Source organism: Lissotriton helveticus, chromosome 10 (genome assembly GCF_964261635.1).
Source record: "Lissotriton helveticus chromosome 10, aLisHel1.1, whole genome shotgun sequence".
NCBI lineage: Eukaryota > Metazoa > Chordata > Amphibia > Caudata > Salamandridae > Lissotriton > Lissotriton helveticus.
In genome coordinates, this window is record NC_136071.1 from 924,021,228 (window position 1) to 924,044,595 (window position 23,368).

At 44.2% G+C, this 23,368-nt stretch overlaps 1 protein-coding gene across 1 annotated transcript in view; it reads left to right on the top strand.

Annotated features, from left to right (window-relative positions):
• Positions 1 to 17,432, top strand: part of RSU1 (Ras suppressor protein 1) — a 646,217-nt gene extending 628,785 nt beyond the window's left edge. Inside the window, exon 9 of the mRNA XM_078663579.1 lies at positions 16,487 to 17,432. Coding sequence (XP_078519705.1) covers positions 16,487 to 16,589 — 103 coding nt within the window. The 3' untranslated portion in view covers positions 16,590 to 17,432. The remainder of the gene's footprint in view (positions 1 to 16,486) is intronic.
• The last annotated feature ends 5,936 nt before the right edge of the window (positions 17,433 to 23,368 follow it).

A 23,368-nucleotide genomic window follows, 5' to 3' on the forward strand; every position in this document is an offset into this window, starting at 1 on the left:
GACAACCAGAATGCCAACGTAGTTATTGCCGTTGGTTCAGGAATAGTTTCACCATTCCAGCCCCCCCCCCACCCCCGGTTTCAGAGGTGATCATTGTGAAACAACAACAGAATAAATATGATCACCCAAAAGCCTCTACTTGTAATTCGAGCTCCTTGCCAGAGCCTTGATCTCCCCTACAAGAGGAGCATGATTTGAGAGGTAGACCATACTGTAAGCATGCAAAGATATCGGACACCAGTGCATGACCTGATAGCACAATAAGTGTGCTGTGTCGCTGGAGAGGGACTCTCCAAAAAGAGATAACAGAACTAATAAGAAATCTAGACCTAGCAAACAAGAAGCGTTGCATAGGTTCGTTGAGTTCAGACGCGACAAAGCCCAGGAGTAAGACTTACACCCACAGTTGGCCAATTTCCAACTAAACCAGACGTTTTAGATCCTTCTAGAGGCAGACTGCAGTAGACATACAGTGTTGTACCTCTCAAACAGAACCAATTGTGTTATTAAAAATCAGAACAAAGAAAGAAGGGCAACCCCTTCCCTACCATAGAGTTTAAACAGAAGGTCCTGTCAAGCCAAAGAATATTTATCACCTCATACCAAACCAGAGAGAAAGGCTGGGATAACTACAATCACAGATAGCAGGGCGTGTGCCTTGGCTGAAAATGAAAGGAATATGGTCACCACTAGGAGAGAACTTAGAGATGCCCTAGGACAGTATGCACTTTATGGGGACTGTTCTGTGTCGGTGATTGTTTTTAAACATGGATATTGTAAATTTGGTTGCGCCGAAGTCCTGGTTCCGAAATGTTTTAAATAGAAAAGAGATGCTAGGATAATAGACTGGGAGTGAAATCATTTTGTGATGTGCTAGTAAATGACATAGCAAAAGAACTTCATATGTTTTGTTACAAGGAATGACTATTGAAAACCATGATGCTGTCCCTCACTGAGCATTAAAGTGAGGGAAAGAGGGAGGAGGAAGTTGGGCCACGTTGGCTGCCCACCAATTTCAGGATTGGTGGGCACAGTCACTGATAATGAAAATCTACTCTGCTATTGTTTTTTTTGTTTTTTTTTATAGTTGAGTCGTGCTTAGAAACTTAATATCCTATTCTGAGGCACACTGCAAGTAAGCTAATACTAAATTTACTGACTTTCTTTGCAGTTCCCATTTTTATTGAAATCCTTTTTAGGTCTTGGCTATAACGTGCTGAAAAGCGCGTTCTCGCCAGAGAACTATTGTCGGCGTATCAGCAGTCTGAGTACACCGAAGTTAGACAAGACCTGGCCGCGCGCAGCGTTTTCCCATAGGATAACGTTGTGCGCGCGGCCAGGTCTTGTCTCTACAGCATTCCAGGGCTGACCGGATCGCGTCGCGCGCCTCTCTGGAATGCAGGGGGAGTCTGCAGAGAGGCGCGCGGCGCTGATAAACAGGCAGGCAATAACTGTGTTTTCAGTGGGTTGCGTTTTTAACAGAATGAATGTTTATATTTTTTAATTCAGTCAATACACAATGTTGGTCATGCTAAAAACTATTTCAGCTAACTACTGTTTAGAGCAGACCACATAAACGTAGTGCTGTCCGTTAGCCTACAAACGCTGCAGCAGACATGGGTTAGAGTACGGATTGAACTCCTCAACTTCGAATATTACAATACGGATGCAAACCTACAATACTATACTTTATAGCGAAATTGGTACCGGGGTGTTAAAAACAGGAACATGAAGTGCAGCTTTAGCTCGTTCTGTTACGCGAACAGTGAAATTGATTCCGATCGGAAGTTCCAGAACACATTTTCATAAAACCTTGGCACTCGCACTCCCAGTATTATACAGGAACTAAACTGTACTTAACACAGTGACAACTCAAATGTGGTACGCTGCATCATTTTTCATTCAGCGTATGCTTTCAGCACAAGTCTTGTTTTAAATATGTACGCGATTACTTTCACTTTTGCGGCGCAGCAATCAGTTTCACTTTCGCGCTGCGGCGATGTAATGCTGGTTAACTCAACTCCTTATATCCCGTATATATGCCTTATTTGTATGTGTTATTTTCATTAAAATGCTTGCTCTCAAAGAGAGATGGACAGCTCTGATCGGAAATCAAGGTTGCTGCAGGGCAAGTCTGCTTCCTACCACATCGGCACTTTTGATTGACAAAAAGTCAGTTTAAACCTAAATGCATAAGATGTACGTAGTGTGGGAGTGCTGAGAGCAACACAGACCATATGGGATGGGGGAAACATTAGGCTGAGAACAAGTGGAGAAAGCAACGGATGAGCTGGAGGTGTAGTGAGAAGGGAGCAACACTGAGCACTTGGGGTGTCAAAGCACTATTTCTATTATTATAGCATCCCCTCTGTAATGGTTTATTTTGCAGCCACTTGTTAGATGTTGAAAATACCCAAAACGCATGATTTCTTTAATCACTCCAGGGTTTAAATGTGAGAACGCACCGTTTAATTATATTGATATTTCGCCCTTCACACTCTATCCTCCCTCTTCGCCACCTTGTTTATTTGGAGCATATTCTTTTCTTTAACAATAACGGCATTATTGAATGAAACGGGGATAACACTGCGGGTGATGTACCCAGCAGTACACTACCAGCCGTCCGTGCACACGTTCACTGTATTTAAGCATTACAGTGGATTCCTGTCACACACACAACCACACATACAACTACACACACAGCCACACCGTCAGTGCACACTTTCACCAGGCACAGACACCATCAGTCGTCAGTGCACGCTTTCACTGGCCACAAACACCTCCAGCTGTCACTGCACGCTATCACCAGGCATTAACCAACAGACGTCAGTGCACACTTTCACCAGGCACACACACACACACACCACCAGCTGTCCGTGCATGCTTTCACCAGGCACACACACACCACCAGCCGTCAGTGCACGCTTTCACCAGGCACACACACACCACCAGCCATCATTGCATGCTTTCACCAGGCACACACACACCACCAGCCATCAGTGCACGCTTTCACCAGGCACACACACATCACCAACCGTCAGTGCACACTTTCACCAGGCACACACCACTAGCCGTCAGTGCACACTTTCGCCAGGCACACACACACACACCACCAGCCGTCAGTGCACGCTTTCACCAGGCACACACAACCACACCACCAGCCATCAGTGCACGCTTTCACCAGGCACACACACACACACACACACACACACACACACCACCAGCCGTCAGTGCATACTTTCACCGGGCACAAACACCACCAGCTGTCAGTGCACGTTTTCACCAGGCACACACAGCCACACCGTCAGTGCACGCTTCCACCAGGCACACACCACCAGACGTCAGTGCACGCTTCCACCAGGCACACACACACACCACCAGCCGTCAGTGCACGCTTTCACCAGGCACAAACACCACCACCAGCTGTCAGTGCACGCTTTCACCAGGCACACACACCCACATCGTCAATGCACGCTTCAACCAGGCACACACCACCAGACGTCAGTGCACGCTTTCACCAGGCACACACACACACCACCAGCCGTCAGTTCACGCTTTCACCAGGCACACACACACACACCACCAGCCGTCAGTGTACGCTTTCACGGGGCATAAACACCACCAGGTGTCTACGCATGCTTTCACCAGGCACAAACACCACCAGCCGTCAGTGCACGCTTTCACCAGGCACACACACACACCACCAGCCGTCAGTGCACGCTTTCACCAGGCACACACCACCAGCTGTCAGTGCACGCTTTCACCGGGCACAAACACCACCAGTCGTCAGTGCATGCTTCCACCAGGCACACACCTCTAGCCATCAATGCAAGCTTTCACCAGGGACACACACACCACCAGCCATCAGTGCACGCTTTCACCAGGCACCCACACACCACCAGCAGTCAGTGCACGCTTTCACAAGGCACACACCACCAATCGTCAGTGTACGCTTTCACCAGGCACACACACCACCAGCCATCAGTGCACGCTTCCACCAAGCGCACACACCACCAGCCGGCTGTGCACACTTCCACCAGGCACACACACCACCAGCCATCAGTGCACAATTTCTACAGGCACCCACACCACCAGCCATCAGTGCACACATCAATTGTTAACACATACTCAATTAACTATTGTAGCAATTGCAGTATGGCCCACTTTACTTTTAAACATATTCACCTAAAACACAGCATGACACCATTGCTACAAAAAAGGCAAATTTTTTTGGCCTACAATTTATAGACTTTTGTTGCAATTGGTGTTGCAATATTTAGCAATGCCAATAGCTCAAACTTAATTAACCCGAGACCTATTGCATTGCAAATGCTTGTTAACTATTACTTTTACTACCCTCTACGAACCTCTCCTCCCTTTCAGATCAGCGCTCCTGCGATGGTCGCACTTATTGGTCACACCTGCACATTCATTTAAATGTGTTATGTAATAGTGGGGGCCAAAACACCCGAAGTGCAAATAATATTAGGGTCTAGTGCGAATTTGCCCGTCGAGATGCCTGTGGTGGAAAGTAAAGCGGAGCAATATAAACAAAACTATTTCTCCTCCAATTTACCCCATCTTTTCACCTCGCACTTATTGTTTTGCATGAGCAGTTATAACCACCTACTGAGTCCATTTTGTGTTCTGTTTTCATGTATTTTTGCTGTCTTTTTGTGTTGGTGTATTTTATGTTTTGTATACTGTAACTTAGTTTTTATGATCCTTTTCTACTTCCTTACCGTTTGTGAATTGTGATTTTACTTGTTACTTTCCGGTTTTACTGCACATGTATTTGTATACTGAGACACTAAAATATTGTCTTTTCAAAAATGTGTATGACCTTAAGGATAGGCTAATTGGGGACTTTGGTTCCTATGTACAAATGTAAATCCTGTCATAACCATGTTTTATGACAAATGTACCTGTTTACACCTATCAGGAATTCACAAAGGGGTTATTGGCAGATGTGTTGATATCTCTGCCACGAGTTTGCAGTTCTAGGCACCCGTAAATCCCACGAAAGAGGTTGTAAAGTGGGGGTTCAAGGCTTAGTTAGCCTGGGAAGTTTGTGAACACTCACAAACGTACATTTGTGTTTTTTAGCATTCACAAACTCCTGGCAATACCCTTTCCGCCATGGAAAGGGGTCGGATTTTTACTGCAGCCCCAAGGGTTACATGAATCACGTTCCGTGGTGGGAAGGGAAACAAAATTAGCCACTGATTTGCTAGAGGCATATTCTTGAGCAGAAAAAATGGAGTATGCTATTCCCTCTGTACAGAGCTCTTTGCTATGGAGAACGGCTCACAGCAAGAAATTGCCAGGAACACTCAGGAAAACCTGGATTTGCTGCAGCGTTCCATGCGTATTCCTGAGAATGTTTGTGAATTTCACAAAGTACTCCATCTACACTCCCACATGGGTGTAAGCTATGAGTGTATATGTGCTACCTTGTTCATGATGAATCAGACCAGTCTCTGGTGCCCTATACATGCACCATCCATTACCCAGTTACTAATTTGGAATACATTCAACAAAACTGGATACGACAATAACTCCACCACCATCTCAACTATGGATTTGCTTTCTCTTGTGATCCCTTTTAATATTGTACCTTCTGTTTCAAACTCTGAACACAGTGTTTCAATTTCAACTTCTCACCCTTCTCTAGCTCTTATTTTTCACATGTTTTTCATTTGGTATGCCTGCATCAGCTTTCAAAACCTCATGTTCATTGACGAACCTATGTTTGTATAAAACAAAGTTCACGTCATGTTTTAACGGGTTGCGCAATCATGTTTTTTGTTAATTTGTGTGGATGGAAAGTCTCAGTCTTAAAGAAGCACTATAACAGAAGGATCATCATTGTGTTTGTAATTATGGCCTATGTGCCTGACCGATTCCATAAGGGTTGCACTGACCAGTGTGTTACGTGTGGGACCCGATTCACAAAAATAAACTCACACTTTTGTGTTAATTTACTACTTTTAGGAATTCCCAAGCGACCGGTGGAGATTTACGGCTCTGCACTCCCTATAGTTATGTGTGTAGATTTCTCTGCACCTGGAGATTCTGCAATCTAGGTGGGGAACTCTGCATACATAAATATGGGGAGCATAGACTCAGAAAACTACACACATAGTTTGTGAATACCTTAAAGTAGTTAAACACAGTTGTAAGTTTAAGTTTGTAAATCAGGCCCACCGAGTCTGCTACAGCAAGGCCTGTGCCAGTGGCAGAAACCACAGAGACTGGGTTTGGTAGCATATCCTGTGTTCAAGTAACAAATGCGGCTTCCAGCTGATTCGCTGAAGATTGACATTACTTTCCAGACTGCACTGTACGGATGGAATGCTCTAGAAGTGGAAACTACAATAGGGACGCTTAATTGTCCTCTAACAAGCACCTGATCCCGCCTTGTTACAGGTGTCTTGCAAACAAAGGGCGTACAGATGCACCCGAGCTTTTGTCTGCCTGCCTCAGAGTGTAGCCCAGCACATATTTGGAAAAGATTTCCCCGCAGGCTGACGTGCACATTTCATAACTAAAGCACCAGGCCGTGCACCTTGCATTGTTCTTTTATCATTTATTTTGCAATGTGCTGCAGTTCAACCTACCATGAGCATTCTACTTTTCACTTCGACATCTTAGTTGGGAGTTCATTTGTGACCTCGTTTTTCCACATTTAATATTACACTCTGGGGATGGCGGAAATATCCACACGTATTTGGTAGGAATTTACTCTGAGAAAATCTTTGGCGCTTTTGCTGCAGGTTAGTCTTGTAATTCCCATAGCCTTTCGGTCGCCATTGCTTAGTGAACGTGCCCGGAGTATTATCTGTGGTTCAGAATGATTCAGTCCTTTCCATGTATCACTTTTTTAGGGCTCGGACTCCTCCCCACTGAAAGTGGGAGGAGTTTCGAGAACTAATGTTAAAGAAGAAAAAAAAGAAGTATCTCCTAGGGCTTTGGCCGAGACAAATTCCACACATTCCTTAGCTTGTTCTGTCATCTGGCCAGTGATTCGTCTTCGTTGTGTTGTCGTTTTAATAGGCTTGAAGTGATAGGGTAAATTTAGTTTTGTTCCGCCATCTTGGGCATATTTCGTTCGTGCTCGCGCAAAGAAGTACATTAATTATAATTAGGAGCTGTCAGGGTGCCTCCGTAAGTGAATCCAGATGGCCGGGCGCGTTCACCATTCAGCAGCACTCAGCGCGCAGCTGCTGCATGCCAGGCCGGGAAAGGGCTTCATCAGCCTCACTCATCCGGATCACAAACTCGGATCCTCACCATGATGGAACACACCCCTTGCTGATCTAAACTGTTCCAGTTCAGACTGGGCTTGCAGACGCAACTCTTATTTCAAAGTTCAGGTAATGTAAACCGAACTGCAACTCCAAGCTTTATTTGTTTTTTTTTTCGTTTCGTAATTGACTCACAGACGAACTTCGAGACAAGCAAGTACGTTCCTAAAATGCAATGTCAAGCAATTTGCACCAACAAAGACAAGACGAATTTAAAATAGGCACATTCAAAAGCATTGTGCTTAACATAATGTGTCCTTTGTTAAGGAAACCAGTATTACTTGCTCTCCAATAACCCTGCTGCCAATCACCTGACTACAAGGAGTCTTTCAATCACCCAACCAAAGCTGCTCTTGGTTAACCACTAATCTGTTTCTGTGACCACCATAACACATTTGCAAATACTCACAACCCCCCCCCACCCCCCACACCCCCCACACCCATGTGCAAAGCTTTTTTCTGGAATTTCATAGCACTGCGTGCACTTTATGAGAATAAGCACAGAATATTTACTGCCGAGGCAAGACTGGCCAAATTCTAACCTACCAAAACTTATGTCGAAAGCAGTCGTCTCCTTAACAAAAACATTCATCAGCAAATACAGTCACACAGCAAATAATACACCTAAAAACAGAACCACATGAATTAACAAACGCTGTGGTCAATCCCATCAAACCACCCGACTACCACAGTGTGCACGAGGCCTCACAAAGCAAACACCGTCACAATATAGCTCAGTGGGTGAAAGAGCATGCTGCACGTTCTCTCTGCTATTGTAGAACCAAGCGTCTCTGCCTTCCATAAAATAGGCGCAGCAGTTTGTATTTATAGTTGTTTGGGATGAAAATAGCACCTTTTAATTACAGCACTGAAATCTGCCTTAGTAAGCGCTATGCAAACTCTGCACTATTTTAATGTCAGACGTGGTGGCCGTACGTATATGCCCAGGGTCACACATCATAGTGGAAGTTCATCGGAAGCATAGACGGTTCCGAGTACAACTGGAAAATAAAGGGGGGGGGGGCGTCATTTAAGCACAGACACGAAAACACTTGAACTGTGGACATGAGAGTAGTGGAGTTCAGGGCACGCGTTTTGGAATTTCCATTGATATGTCACACAGAATGATGAAAGGCTGAGCCAGATTTCAAACTGCTCCCGCCTTAGACAGCACATACATCTGTCAAGTGCTGTTGCCACTCTTTCTCGGCGCTGTGAGCCGTTGAGGCACCGGCCTGTGAATACAACTAACGGCGAATTCCCTAAAGCCAGTTATTCGGATCCAGGACCCTATGGCTGTGGGCGCTGCCACATACATTGTTAATGCTAGTCTCACGAGACCGTCTCCTGGCTTGCAGTGCTTCGAAACCAGCTTTAAGGCGGACAAAGGCGGGGGTTCGTTTGTGCTTCAAGGGGTCACTGAAACACAACAGTCTGCCCAGTGACCTCAGGCCTGTTGTTCGAACATGAATACGGGTAGAATTCGAAGAAACGCGCAAAAAGCAGCAAAACATTGGGTCACATAAAAAACACCTGGTCAAATCAACCCGAACTGTGTAATGGCAAGTGAGGCGAAAAGAACATTATCACGACAAAAGACAAAGAGATAGGCGTGAAATCGGTTTGAATTGGTGTGTGAATGGTTGAGTGTGTTGTGTAGCTGTGCATATGAAGTAGTGTACATTTAGTGCGTGTGTGTAGTTCATGTGGATGCACGGATGGTTTTTGTGATTGGTGTGTGTGTGTACGTGGTGTGTATGTGCGTATTTCTCTATTGTTTATTTTGTTCTTTATTTCAGGTCAGAATTTATTCGGTGTTTTTTTTCCAATCACCCAACCAAAGCTGCTCTTGGTTAACCACTAATCTGTTTCTGTGACCACCATAACACATTTGCAAATACTCACAACTCCCCCCCCCCCACCCCCCACACCCATGTGCAAAGCTTTTTTCTGGAATTTCATAGCACTGCGTGCACTTTATGAGAATAAGCACAGAATATTTACTGCCGAGGCAAGACTGGCCAAATTACTACTACTACCACTTACCACTCTCCACTACCACTCTCCACTACCACTCTCCACTACCACTCTCCACTACCACTCTCCACTCTCCACTAACACTCTCCACTAACACTCTCCACTAACACTCTCCACTACCACTCTCCACTAACACTCTCCACTCTCCACTAACACTCTCCACTAACACTCTCCACTACCACTCTCCACTAACACTCTCCACTAACACTCTCCACTAACACTCTCCACTAACACTCTCCACTAACACTCTCCACTAACACTCTCCACTAACACTCTCCACTAACACTCTCCACTAACACTCTCCACTAACACTCTCCACTAACACTCTCCATTACCACTCTCCATTACCACTCTCCATTACCACTCTCCACTAACACTCTCCACTCTCCACTCTCCACTACCACTCTCCACTACCACTCTCCACTACCACTCTCCACTACCACTCTCCACTACCACTCTCCACTACCACTCTCCACTAACACTCTCCACTAACACTCTCCACTCTCCACTACCACTCACTACTACCACTCTCCACTACCACTCTCCACTACCACTTACCACTCTCCACTACCACTCTCCACTACCACTCTCCACTACCACTCTCCACTCTCCACTACCACTCTCCACTACCACTCTCCACTACCACTCTCCACAACCACTCTCCACTACCACTCTCCACTACCACTCTCCACTACCACTCTCCACTCTGCACTAACACTCTCCACTACCACTCACTACTACCACTCTCCACTACCACTTACCACTCTCCACTACCACTTTACATGAGGTGCTTCCTAAGGGTGGAACTACTGCATTGATTTAACAAGCGCTGCTTCTCAGCGCAGCACTAAGAGAGTGACCCACAATGAGTTGCACTACAGTGGCTGTAATGCAGTGAATTCTAGAGGTGATGCCCTAGAGTGGCTGAAATAATGACAGCGATGACAGTGCATATCTACAGGCTAGTGAAGCCAATGCATATCTACAGGCTAGCGATCACTGCATATCTAAATGCTAGCTCAGAGCATATCTACAGGCTAGCGATGACAGTGCATATCTACAGGCTAGCGATGAAATTGCATAACTACAGTCTTGCAATGACAATGCATATCTATCTACAGGCTAGCGATGACAGTGCATATCTACAGGCTTTTTAAGCCACTGCATCTCTACAGGCTAGCGATGACAGTGCATATCTACAGGCTAGCGATGACAGAGCATATCTACAAGCTAGCGATGACAGTGCATAACTACAGGCTAGTGAAGCCAATGCATATCTACAGGCTAGCGATGACAGTGCATATCTACAAGCTAGCGATGACGGTGCATATCTACAGGCTAGTGAAGCCAATGCATATCTACAGGCTAGCGATGACAGCATATGTACAAGCTAGCGATGACAGTGCATATCTACAGGATAGCAATGACAGTGCATATCTACAGGTTAGCGATGACAGTGCATTTCTACATGCTAGCGATGACAGAGCATATCCACAGGCTAGCGATGACAGTGCATATCTACAAGCTAGTGTGATAATGCATATCTACAGTTAGCGACGACAGCGCATATCTACAGGATAGCAATGACAGCGCATATCTACAGGCTAGCCATGACAGAGCATATCTACAAGCTAGCGATGACAGTGCATATCTACAGACTAGTGAAGCCAATAAATATCTACAGGCTAGCAATGACAGTGCATATCTAGAGGCTAGCATGACAGAGAATATCTACAGGCTAGCGATGACAGTGCATATCTACAGGATAGCAATGACAGTGCATATCTACAAGCTAGCAATGACAGCGATGACAGTGCATATCTACACGCTAGTGAAGCCAATGCAAATCTACAGGCTAGCAATGACAATGCATATCTACAGGCTAGCATGACAGAGCATATCTACAGGCTAGCGATGACAGTGCATATCTACAGGCTTCTGAAGCCAATGCATATCTACAGGCTAACAATGACAGTGCATATCTACAGGCTAGCAATGACAGCGATGACAGTGCATATCTACACGCTAGTGAAGGCAATGCAAATCTACAGGCTAGCGATGACAATGCATATCTACAGGCTAGCGATGACGGAGCATATCTACAGGCTAGCGATGACAGTGCATATCTACAGGCTTGTGAAGCCAATGCATATCTACAGACTAGCGATGACAGTGCATATCTACGACTAGCAATTCAAGAGCATATCTACAGGCTAGCGGTGACAGTGCATATCTACAGGCTAGCCAAGCCAATGCATATCTACAGGCTAGCGATAACCATGCATATCTACAGGCTAGCGATAACCGTGCATATCTACAGGCTAGCGATAACAGAGCATATCTACAGGCTAGCGATGACAGTGCATATCTACAGGCTAGCGATGACAGTGCATATCTACAGGCTAGTGAAGCCAATGTATATCTACAGGCTAGCGATGACTGCATATCTACAGGCTAGCGATAACAGGCATATCTACAGGCTAGCGATGACAGTGCATATCTACAGGCTAGCAATGACAGTGCATATCTACAGACCAGCAATGACAATGCATATCTACAGGCTACCGATGCCAGAGCATATCTACAGGCTAGCGATGACAGTGCATATCTACAGGCTTTTGAAGCCAATGCATATCTACAGGCTAGCGATGACAGTGCATAACTACAGGCTACTGAAGCCAATGCATATCTACAGGCTAGCGATGACAGTGCATATTTACAGGCTAGCATTGACAGAGCATATCTACAGGTTAGCGATGACAGTGCATTTCTACATGCTACCGATGACAGTGCACACTTACACGAAGGACATCACAGGCAGCAGCTGTGCAAGCTTGTTACACTCACAAGGATACCACAGGCAGCTGAGGTGCAAGCTTCTCCCACTCACAAGAAGGACATCACAAGCAGCAGCGGTGCAAGATTCCCTCACACACTCACAGCAGGTACTGTGCCAAGGCAGCAGCAGTAACAGAGCAAGAGTCCCTTATAAAGAACAGGCACAGCACAGAGATGCACAATGCAATCTTCTCATACTCACAGGCAGCAGCTGTGCAAGCTACTCACAAGAACGACATCACAGGCAGCATCAGTGCAGCTTCTTACACTCACAAGAAGGACATCACAGGCAGCAGCAGTTCAAGCTTCTTACACTCACAAGGAGACCACAGGCAGCAGAGGTGCAAGCTTCTCACACTCACAAGAAGGACAACACAGGCAGTAACAGTGCAATATTCTCACACTCACAATGAAATCACTGGCAGTACACACCACATGAACACACTCCATAACACATAGCAACAATACATTGGCATTTACAATGCCATTAGCTCAAACTCAAATAAATCCGAGCCCGATTGCATTTCTAATGCTTGTTATTTCGCGTGTTTGGTGAGGCATACCTAGAGGTTTGTCCTAGATTCACTTTACTATCCAATAGGGAATCAAGCTACAGCTGAAATCATAAAAACTAAATCATGCTTTGCCTTGCCTGTGTTCCCATTCCCTGGCTGCTGAGGATGGACTGTCCATTCGAAGCTGTGATGACATTTTGCATATGGCTTGTCACCGTCTGTAATGGTCCAGAGCTGCAGAAAACCGATGGATTAGAGGCATGGGTGGAACTGTGTATTACTATTGACTGCGATTTACTGTCGCATTGTAGTTCTTTTTTTGCTATCTTTGTATTCAGTTGCATTGTGTTTATTCATTTAGGGAGTGAACCCCCCTGTTTGAACAGGTGGTTACTGTATTGTGTTTGAAATTACTTGAAGGCTCCTAGCAAGATTCCCATAAATTCAAAATTAGCAGCCACGTTATTCCAGATGGAACAGAATATTCTGGTAAATTGCAAACCAAGCAGTATAAAAAGCATTCTTTTCTTACCAGTCAGCATAGGCAGCAGTCACCTCACTAAACAGTACATGCAACACTAACGTCATTTGGTGGAACAAGCAATAATAGCCACAATAAGAAGTGTAAGCAATAGTTTCATAGTCAGGCAATGAAAGCACTAATTGTCATCAAACATTCTGACCAATATGGGTCCTACACCAATAGCATCCATTATCTCTGCAGCATGTGGAAGAATACACAACAATGGCCATACCAATGGCCACTGAAAACCGGGCAAGTCATCTTCATCCTATAAAAACCCACTCTGAATCTGGAAATTCCAGATACCTTCAGACTTATCTCGAATATCCCTCTTCTAGAGAAAGTACTAGAGAAATGTGTGCAGCCCCAACTAAGCCAACACATCGCCAATTTCAATCTACTTACAAATTCCAATCTGGTTTCAGGCCTGGGCACAGCACTGAAACTACTATTCTTCACATCGTTGACGATGATCTCCTAGCCCTCGACCAAGGCAAAACCTGTCTTTTGATCCTTCTGGATCTCTCCTCGGCATTCAACACGGTCAACAACGAGAAACTTCTTGAACGCCTCGTAAACAGGATTGGTCTAGGAGGTACCGTCATCAAATGGTTTGGTTCTTTCCTCCAGAACCGCACCCAGAGATTCCTTGTCAACAACAATCTATCTGCTTCCTCCCCGATCTCCATCGGTGTCCCGCAAGGCTCCACTCTGTCCCCTACCCTCTTCAATCTCTACCTCGAACCCTTAGCTGAAATTCTCCACTCAGCCAACATCTCCTTCCACATGTATGCCGATGATACTCAGATCTATATTAAAATCTCCTCTCTTGAGGAGATCACCTATCTAAATGATGCCCTGAAACTGACTGTCCATTGGCTCGCCAACAACCAGCTCAAACTGAATGCCCAAAAAACTTGAGTTTCTTCTCACCGCCCCCCCAAAAAATCTAATGATCTCCTGGAATGGACTTACTCCATCACAGCACTCAACTGCACCCCTACCATAGTGGACTCTCCCAAATCTCTTGGGATTACTTTGGACCGCAACGTAAATATGATTGCACATATCAATGCGATGGCCAAAACTGCCAGATTCCATCTGAGCTACTTGAGAAAACTAAAACCCTTCCTTGAAGCTGCCGACCTACAAACCGCTGTGCAGGCGTTAGTTATCTCTAGAATCGAATATGGCTGCTCCACACTATCGGGCTTACCTAAGACTTTGACGGCCCCCTTTAAAGGTTGCCTCAATGCAGCAGCTACACTTGTATCTGGCTCAAGAAAAGTTTACCATATCTCACCACACCTGAAGGCCTTGAACTGGCTTCCCCTTGAAGGCAGAATTCAACTCAAGCTGGCCTGCATCACTCACAAAGCCTTGTACACAAACTCCCCAGCATATCACGACCAGAAAATTGTGTTATCTGGGAGATCCAGAAACTCATGATCCTCCAGACCTTGTACTCCCGCCTCCCCGCTTCCGCAAGGTGAAAACATACAATTGTGCATTCTCTGGGCTGCACCAAGAATCTGGAACTCGCTTCCCTCCTCCATCAGAAGATTACCTTCTCTGCTCTTAAAAAAAGAAACTAAAACATTCTCAATGAGCAAATTCCTCCAATAACGCTACCTTGGTGCACAAATACCGCCTTTTATTGATTTATCTCGGTGGTTAATCTCCTTTTTTGTTTGACCTTCCACATGTTACTTCCTTCACTCCTTCTAATGCTCCCTGCACCATTTCTTGTACATATCTCTTCTTTGTCCTATCGTAATCAAGTTGCTCGCTAATTTTGGAACTGTATTGGCTCATGTATATATTCAGGCCTTGTTCTCACTATTACCCTTTCCCTAACCCTCTTCCTTGTATTTTGCCTAGGCCACCCTGTACTTGGAACTGTACCATTTAATGTATATAACCCTTTCCTGTGTCCTATTGTATTCAAGTCGCTCACTGTTTTTGGAACTGTATATATCCATGGCTTTGTCGCACTATTGACATTTCCCTAACCCCATCCCTGTATTTTACCTGTGCCATCCTATACGTAACGTATCTTTCCTTGTAAAGCGCTCTGATACCTTAACGGGTCATGGTTGCGCTATATAAAACCTCAAATAAAATTAAAATAAAATAAATTGTGTAAGTGATAATGACCCCTTCAGCTGGGACCTCATTTGCAGGAGACTCTTTCCCTGTGTATCAAAGAAGGAGTGTCAGCCACTGCTGTTCAGCTTGGTGATGTGATATACTACTCCTGCTCTCAGCAGTAAAGAGTGCAGGAATAAATCCAACGCATGGGATGCCCCCTAGCCGGTCTGGCTCTTTGCATACACATATTGAAGGGGCCATGCAATAGTCCCAAAGGCTACCATCTTTTCCCTTGTTGATAGGGTGCGGTGCTTATAAGGTAGAGGAAGTACTTTCTGTAATGTAAGTAGAGTACTTCAGGGAATCTGTTTATATCCAGTACCATTAAGGAGTGTCCGAGCAGGCTAGCTAAAGTGTTATTGTGCACTCGTGTGAAAAGTGGGATAATTGGGCAGAATCATCCAAGCTAAGTAAGCTCAGTATCAGTCGGTGCTATGATTATTGGTTTGTCCAAACTAAAGTAATCCTGGCTGTGCTTTTTCCGGCCCTCGCGCAAGTCTCAGCGAAAGCAATGATCACTCAAGGACGCTGGAGCCAGCTTAGCCACGGGTGAACATTTAATTTATTTCAATCAAGATTAGTCCTGAATTATCAATCAGTCACCACCCGGTGTTCATTTAAATCCTCTCAACTCTCTAGTCTGTTCAGTTTAGCAGGGGATGCTGCCGGCCTTAATTGTAGGAACTGGTGCCGACATTTAATCAGTAGCACTTATTAATGTGGCTGGTGTTGTGGCTGCCCCTAGACCATCAATCATCCTGGAACCGCCACAGACGACTCTGACACCATTGCTCTCTGTCACATTACCAGGCTCTGGGGCTCTCTGGTGCGGCACAATGCTCACTTTTCTGCAAATGTGCACTCTGTCTCTTCAGTTCAACCCAATTTCTGTCACTGTCAACCAGCACACAGACAATCACAGAGCCTTTTAGTCCTTTGCAGTGATGTAGGCAACCTCAACTAGTTTAACATATTGTAAAAACTGTTGAAATGTCAATATCCCTCTTAATAGTTTTGTGCCACATTTATTAAGGTGCACCCATTGCAATTCTGGTAAAACTCAGTCAACTGTATAAAGCCTGACCATTTTTGTCTGTTTTTTGTGTTTTTTACAGTCTATACGGCAGACACATGCAAGCGAACCCGGAACCACCAAAGAAGAACAATGACAAATCAAAGAAGATCAGCCGTAAACCACTAGCAGCCAAAAATAAATAAGTGATTGGCAGATGCGAAGGATTTCAAATGTATGCTTGCATGTGCTTTAGGATTACTATTTAATTACTAAACATGGTATAATTTATCAGAAGGAAGTGTCGCCAGGTCTTTTATCTTCTGTGCATTGCTATGAAGGTTTAAATACCGGACCAACTATAAAACACTGTACTCATTGTTTTTAATATTTCTGGTTGAAGAATACCAACTTTATATTTATATATTCACCAATAGAACAAACCAAAGGCACGTTATTGCTTAAAAGCAGCTAGGTCATTACATCAACAAAAACATATTGTAACAAACATATATATATATTTTATACGTCGCTCTATTTGTTGATAGATTTTTTTTTCTCCTTCCTTTCCATTTTATCAACTCCTACACTCCTGTTTCCCGTAACTTCCCCCCGTTTAAAAAAAAAAAGATTTTCTTTAGTGGGAGTTTCCACTGGAGCAACCCCCCCCCCTTTATTAATTTCTTTTTGCCCTTGACCTATTTCCGTATCTCTCTTACCTCCTTTCCCCAACTGCAGCAAGACTAATCCAGCTGTGCAGTGTTTCTGTTGTGCCTTTTTTAATAACCAAATTGGAAAAAAGTCGTTAACATCTTTCAGTATTTCTGATTACATTTTTCACTGCGTCTTCAATGTCATTTTTTATTATGACCATGAGCTGGTTAAAATGGCAATATCCATTAAATTGTACTGTAACTCGAAAATTTATTTTAACACACTTATATATTGAGATGTTCTTTTCATTCAGTTATGCATTGTATTTGAGTACACTGTTATTCATTATTCAGACATTTATTCATGTGGTTTTAATAAAGTCTTTATTTGTATGAGTACTGTGGTTTTCTTACTAGAACAAAATGACAATTACGTGTTGCGGTCTCAGTCCTTCCTCAGGCTGTTGTCAGAAACTGGATTATTAATTTGGGGTGGGGGTACTCCTGAAAGCACATTAAACACAGTTTTAGACCATCTTTGCTCAGCCCCTGGTAGCTGTGGACCAACCAACATTCAGTTTCCCAAACAAATATATATTTTTTGGGTAAACAAACTTTATTAGGCATTTACGATACATATACCAGTACAGTATACAATTCTGGAAGGAGCTTGTGAACCAGTGCGGACCGTATGTTAACAGACATGTAGCCTATCACTATTGTATAGACAGTCATAGTTAGTCAATAGTTCTCCAGGCGGTTAATTTACAACCCAGTTCACATCTCATATTGATAAGCAGTGCAATCAACAAAAAAGTATCCCCCCTCAGCCAATTGGCAACCTCACCCGCTCTACCCTCCCACCGCCCCCCAGGCGTGCTATGGATTACTATTCTCAAGTAACCTTCCTAGGGTAATACTCTTGTGATCTCCGCCCTGTTATCATATTATCTGTGGTCTCCAGTCAGTTGCCAGTAAAGGAGCACTCCACCATGTCCTCTCTCTGCTCCCATACATCACCCCCAATGCAACTTATAAACCGTCTGCCTGTGGGGCTTGCCTATTACTCTCATCTGTGATGTAATTTAGCTGCTTAAGGTGCAACGTCAAAGCTTCCCAAGCTCTGGCTGTGCCAACGTCTTCTCACTCCCAGTATGCCTAGCATCTCTTAGCCGTGCCGGTCCCTCACTGCCTGACCAGTGTTCAAACTCCCTTCTCCATCTGCCTATGCTAGAACCTCCCCTTGCCTTGCAGTGACTTGTGATAGCCCGCTTCCCTAGTATCAGTCCCAGGTCCTGAAACTTACTAGTGATTTTGTCTTGGCAGTGTGTGGGATTCTGTGAAGTAAGCAGTGTCCTGGATTCAAGTGCACCTCCTTTTCAGTAATTATGTCTATCAGCCCCGTCACCTCGCTCCAGAAATGTCCTATCGCTGGGCAATTCCAAAACATGTGAAGGAACTCTGCGCCTATTTCTCCACATCTGGGGCAGGCCGCCATCACCATATTAAAATACTTATTGAGGCACCCTGGTGTGAGGTACGCTCTATGGAAGACGTAAAAAATTACCAGCTGGAACCTAGTATTCCTGGAGACCTTACTAACTCTCTCTGTGAGCTCTGCCCACACGTTGTCCTCTATGGGCTCCCCTAAATCCTCCTCCCACTACTGTCACTGCCCCTGAAGAGGTAGGAGCGTCGCCCTACTCAGCCTTCTATATAAACAGGTAACCGGTTTAAATGTCCCTGCTGCAATACCACATATTGACACCCTTCATTCAAAGGAGGTTCAGTCAGTCCGCTCCCCCAGTGTTTGCGTATTGCAGCTGTCAGAGACGCATGAAGCAAGAAATCGCCTCCAGGTATCTCGTTTTTCTCACTAAACATATCAAATGGTAATAACATGCCATCTTTATATAGCTGCCCCATAGTGAGTACTCAAATCTCCTCCCACAACTTTAACCTCCTCCAATCAGACCCATGTGGTAGTGCCATGCCATATTTCAGAGGTATATCCGGCACATATGAGCGCTTCATTTTAGCCCTCTGTAACCTGCGAACCTAACACTTATGGGCCACCCGCAGATCCGCTGACATATCCCTTTCTGGCACAGGTAGTCATTACACTATTCTAGTCAGGAGATCTGGTGTTGGGCACCCATCTCCCTGCTGCGCTGTACCCCGAAGTTGCCCAGCCACACATTTTGTCAGCCATTGCATTTGAGCTGAAATATAATATTATCCCCTCTTCTGATTTGGGCTGCATCAAGGTCTTTAAGGCCACCCGCCTCCGCCCACTCCCCCACAGAAACTCCGCCACCAATGCCCGGAGCTTCTGAAACTTCTCCGCAGGGATCCACACTGGCAACACCCCAAACACATATAAGAGCCTCGGGAGAGTCACGATCTTTAGCAGGGAAGCCCTGCCCACCAACCACAAAGGAAGTGTGCCCCAAAAATCCAAACTGGCCTTTGTTCCCCATATGACCCTTCCCACATTTCCCTCTAAAAGATCTGCCCTGTCATGGTATATTCGCACCCCAAGATACGAGATACATCTCCCCTCCCATTCAATTCTCTCCACCACTTGCGGTTTCTCCCTTCCCTGCTTGATAGGAAATAGACTAGACTTATTCCAGTCTTTGGCTCCCTCAAGGCCTGTTCCAGTATTGCTGAGAAAAAAAATCAGATTGTCAGCATACAGGGCTATGTGGTGAATGTGACCCTCTACATTTAGCCCACTGTACCAATTTCTAGTCCTAGCTTTGGCTGCTGGCGGCTCCATGGCCATCGCAAACAAAGGCGATAGCAGGCACCCCTTTCTCATCCCTCTTTCCACCTCGTATCTGTCTGATATAAGCTTCCCTGTCGGGATCCGAGCTGTGGATTAAGCCACTAACAGCAGGGCAGTCCATGCCACACACTCCTGTCCTGACACAAAGGCTCGCATAACGCTAAATAAATATTGCCACTCAAGACTATCGAAAGCCTTTTCGATGTCGATTGTTAGGATAGTAGCCTCTTTACAATAAGAGTCTGCTTCCATCACTCACAACAGCCTTCGTACATTCTTTGCTGTATTGCGGGTCGGTATGAAGCCAGCTTTGTCCCAGTGTATGAGACCCATCATATGTGGTAATAGTCGAGTGGCCAGTATCCTACTCAGGATTTTATAATCAAGATTGAGCATTGACAGAAGTCGATATGCTGTTGTGTCCCATGCCTGCTTCCCTGGTTTTAATAAGGGAATGATCAACACCTCCCTTGTCGTTCCTGAAGTCTCCCCTCCTGTTTTGCCTGATTATATAAGGCTATGATATGTTAACAATTTCTAGAGTGAAAAATACCTGTGGGTGTCTTGGCGCTATGGACTGTAAGGAAAAAGTGGAGGGGCCCTTTATTGCTCAAATAGCCAGGTTTTTACTTGTTTTCTGAAAGATAATAACGTGGGACTGGTCTTAATTTGTAGGGGGGAGCAGATTCCATAGTTTAGCCGTGGCCACCATAAATCTTCTGTCACCCCAGTTGACTTTGTTCTGGGAATGATTAGAAGGTTGGCCTCTGCCGAGCGCAGAGCTCTGCTGGGCATGTGTGCCAGATAAGCTTTTTTCAGGTATTCAGATCCTGTACCGTGCACTGCTTTGTAGGCAATGCATACTTGAAACAGAGAAGGCTTGGGTCCTATCACTACCTGGCCTGGACCACTGTAATTTTGGAAACAACGGAATGACCAGCTAGGTTATTTGAACAATTATTGTGCAATACCTAGCCAATAAATCCTAAGTATGCATAAATTATTTTTGCATTATTTTCAATTTCAACACGTTATACATGAAAACATTCCATCATGTCATTACAAGTGACACAACTACAACACATTTATCGCCAACATACATGTAAATCAAAACACAAAATACTCAATAAACACATATGCAAAACATGAACACCATATAAAGTGTCAATTGCCTCCAAAATTCTTTAGGGGACACCAGTCCTCAAGTAACATAAGAAAACACAGGCGGACATATCCTAATTCAAAAGGTCCTGCCTGTTTACTGGGCTGAAGATTGCGCTATGTTAAAGGGGTTGTTACACCATAGGGGAATACATTTCTTTAAAAACTCCCAGCAGTGCCCGGCAAATGTTCAAGCTTCAGCTCAGAGTCAAAGCGTTTCAAACCCTGACTTGTTCTAGGGTTCTCCTCAGGATGTGGACTGGAAGTGGCCTTGACTGTGAGGCATAAAAACAAAGAAAGGGGATTGGTGTCTATAGTTAAGAGAACCTTGTATTCAAAAACTGTTAACTATCTAAGTCCACTGGGCACCTACGTTTTTGGCCTTCATGACAGGGGTAGGTAGTGATCCTAGTTCAGCTCGCCACCAGGTCAGAGACCATCCAGGGGCAAGGTTACCGAAGACCATTACCTCGGTCTTATCTGAATTTAATTTGAGGCAGTTGTTTGCCATCCATGAGCTAATGGCCTACATGCCATCATGAAAGCCAGCCGCCACTGCCTCCCCGTCTTTATGCACTGCTAGCACCAGTTGCGTGTCGTCTGCATAAGACGTGAGGCCCAGTCCAAGGAATTTAATTACTCGTGCTAAGTCCGTCACATATATGTTGAACAAAGTTTGACTTAGCGACGATCCCTGAGGAACTCCACAGGGGAGAGAGTAAACTGATGAGTCATATTCCTCCATACTGACTGACTGGGTCCGATTAGAGAGAAAAGCGGACAGAAGGGCTTTGGCCTTTCGTCTGATGCCTATGGCTGAGACACGGTTGATCAGGGTGGCATGATCAACCCTGTCAAAAGCTGCTGATAGATCCAGTAGCACCAGGACTGCTGCACCTCCTCTATCCAGCACCATTCTGATTTCATATGATGCTTTGATGAGTGCAGTCTCCGTGCAATGGCCTTTCCTAAAGCGAAATTGGGTGTCATCTAACAGCTTATTCTCTTCTATAAACTGCGGTAGCTGGATGTTCATGATTTCTTTTCTAGAATTTTCGCTGGAAAAGGTAAACGTGCGATTGGCCTATAATTTGTAATCTCTCCTGGGTCAAGAATGTATTTCTTTAACAATGGCCGAATGACGGCCTTTTTCCATATGGAAGGGTGGGTGCCTGAGCATATATTTTTTCGGATCATCCACTTAAATTTGTTTTCTGTATCTTTTGGTAGGATTCTTTTTATATATTATTGTTCTATGGTGTTGCTGAACCGACTAATTAGACCCCAGAGGAAAGGCATATCAAAATTTATAAAAGGGTAAGATAACTAATGATATGTATGTTTTCTCCCCTTAAAAATTTAAAAAATAAATAGTAATAGGGTGCTACTAATGCAACCATATTATTTACTTGCAGGGACGTGACTACGCCCTGGACCAAAATAACCCTACCATATAAATACATCATAGTCTCAGTAGATAAGAATCATAGCAGTGTCCAAGGATAAAAATACTACTTTAGGTAAGAAAACAATAATTATAAGAACGTGCGTTAGGTTGGTAATTTAAATAGGAGCTATAGTAGTTTTGACAATAATTAATATGAGAACATGGTTTGGGTTAAGATGAGTCAACTTAACATGTGGTGTTTACTAAGAGCACCTCCCAATTAATCTCAAGGAATTGATAGTGTTTTGGACAAAACCAATGGATATATTAAATACCATTGAATTAAGGAGTGTTTTAACGATTATTCTCCACTTTCTGTCTTTTCATTTTTCTTTTTTTCCCACTACCTTAGTAATCACGAGTGAATAGGCCCTATTCATTGTCTAAAAACAGCCATATGTATACAAACTTAAGAGGATTGTGATTATATTTTGTGGATTATGTACCAAGCAATCATGTGATTTTGATTATAAAACAGTATTATTTTCAATCGTACCCATTTTTGAAACATATATGGTGCAAAATATAAGAAGACTATCAATCACTTTATCTGATTTATTTCACTAGATTGGAATGCACAAAAACAAGGGACTGGCTATAATTGTATTAACTTTTTAACATGTCTTTAGTTGAATTGGGTCTAATGTTCCATGATTAGGAAAAAGATTGTTTGGTCAGGTCTCCCCTGCCAGATTTACGAACATTAATCACACCATCCCAAGTTTTTTTTAAAAATTCTAATGTATACGCATAGGTTTTTAAAATGTCTATGTAAAGCAGTATATCAAGAATGTGAAAAGAATATTATATTCTTACCAATAGAATGGTGTAACAAACCTGTAACTAGTTCAGTTGTGACTTGTCACGATAGGAATTCAATAACATTAAAATCATGTTCTGATTTTTTACAGAATTTTGATGGTATAAGTCCTG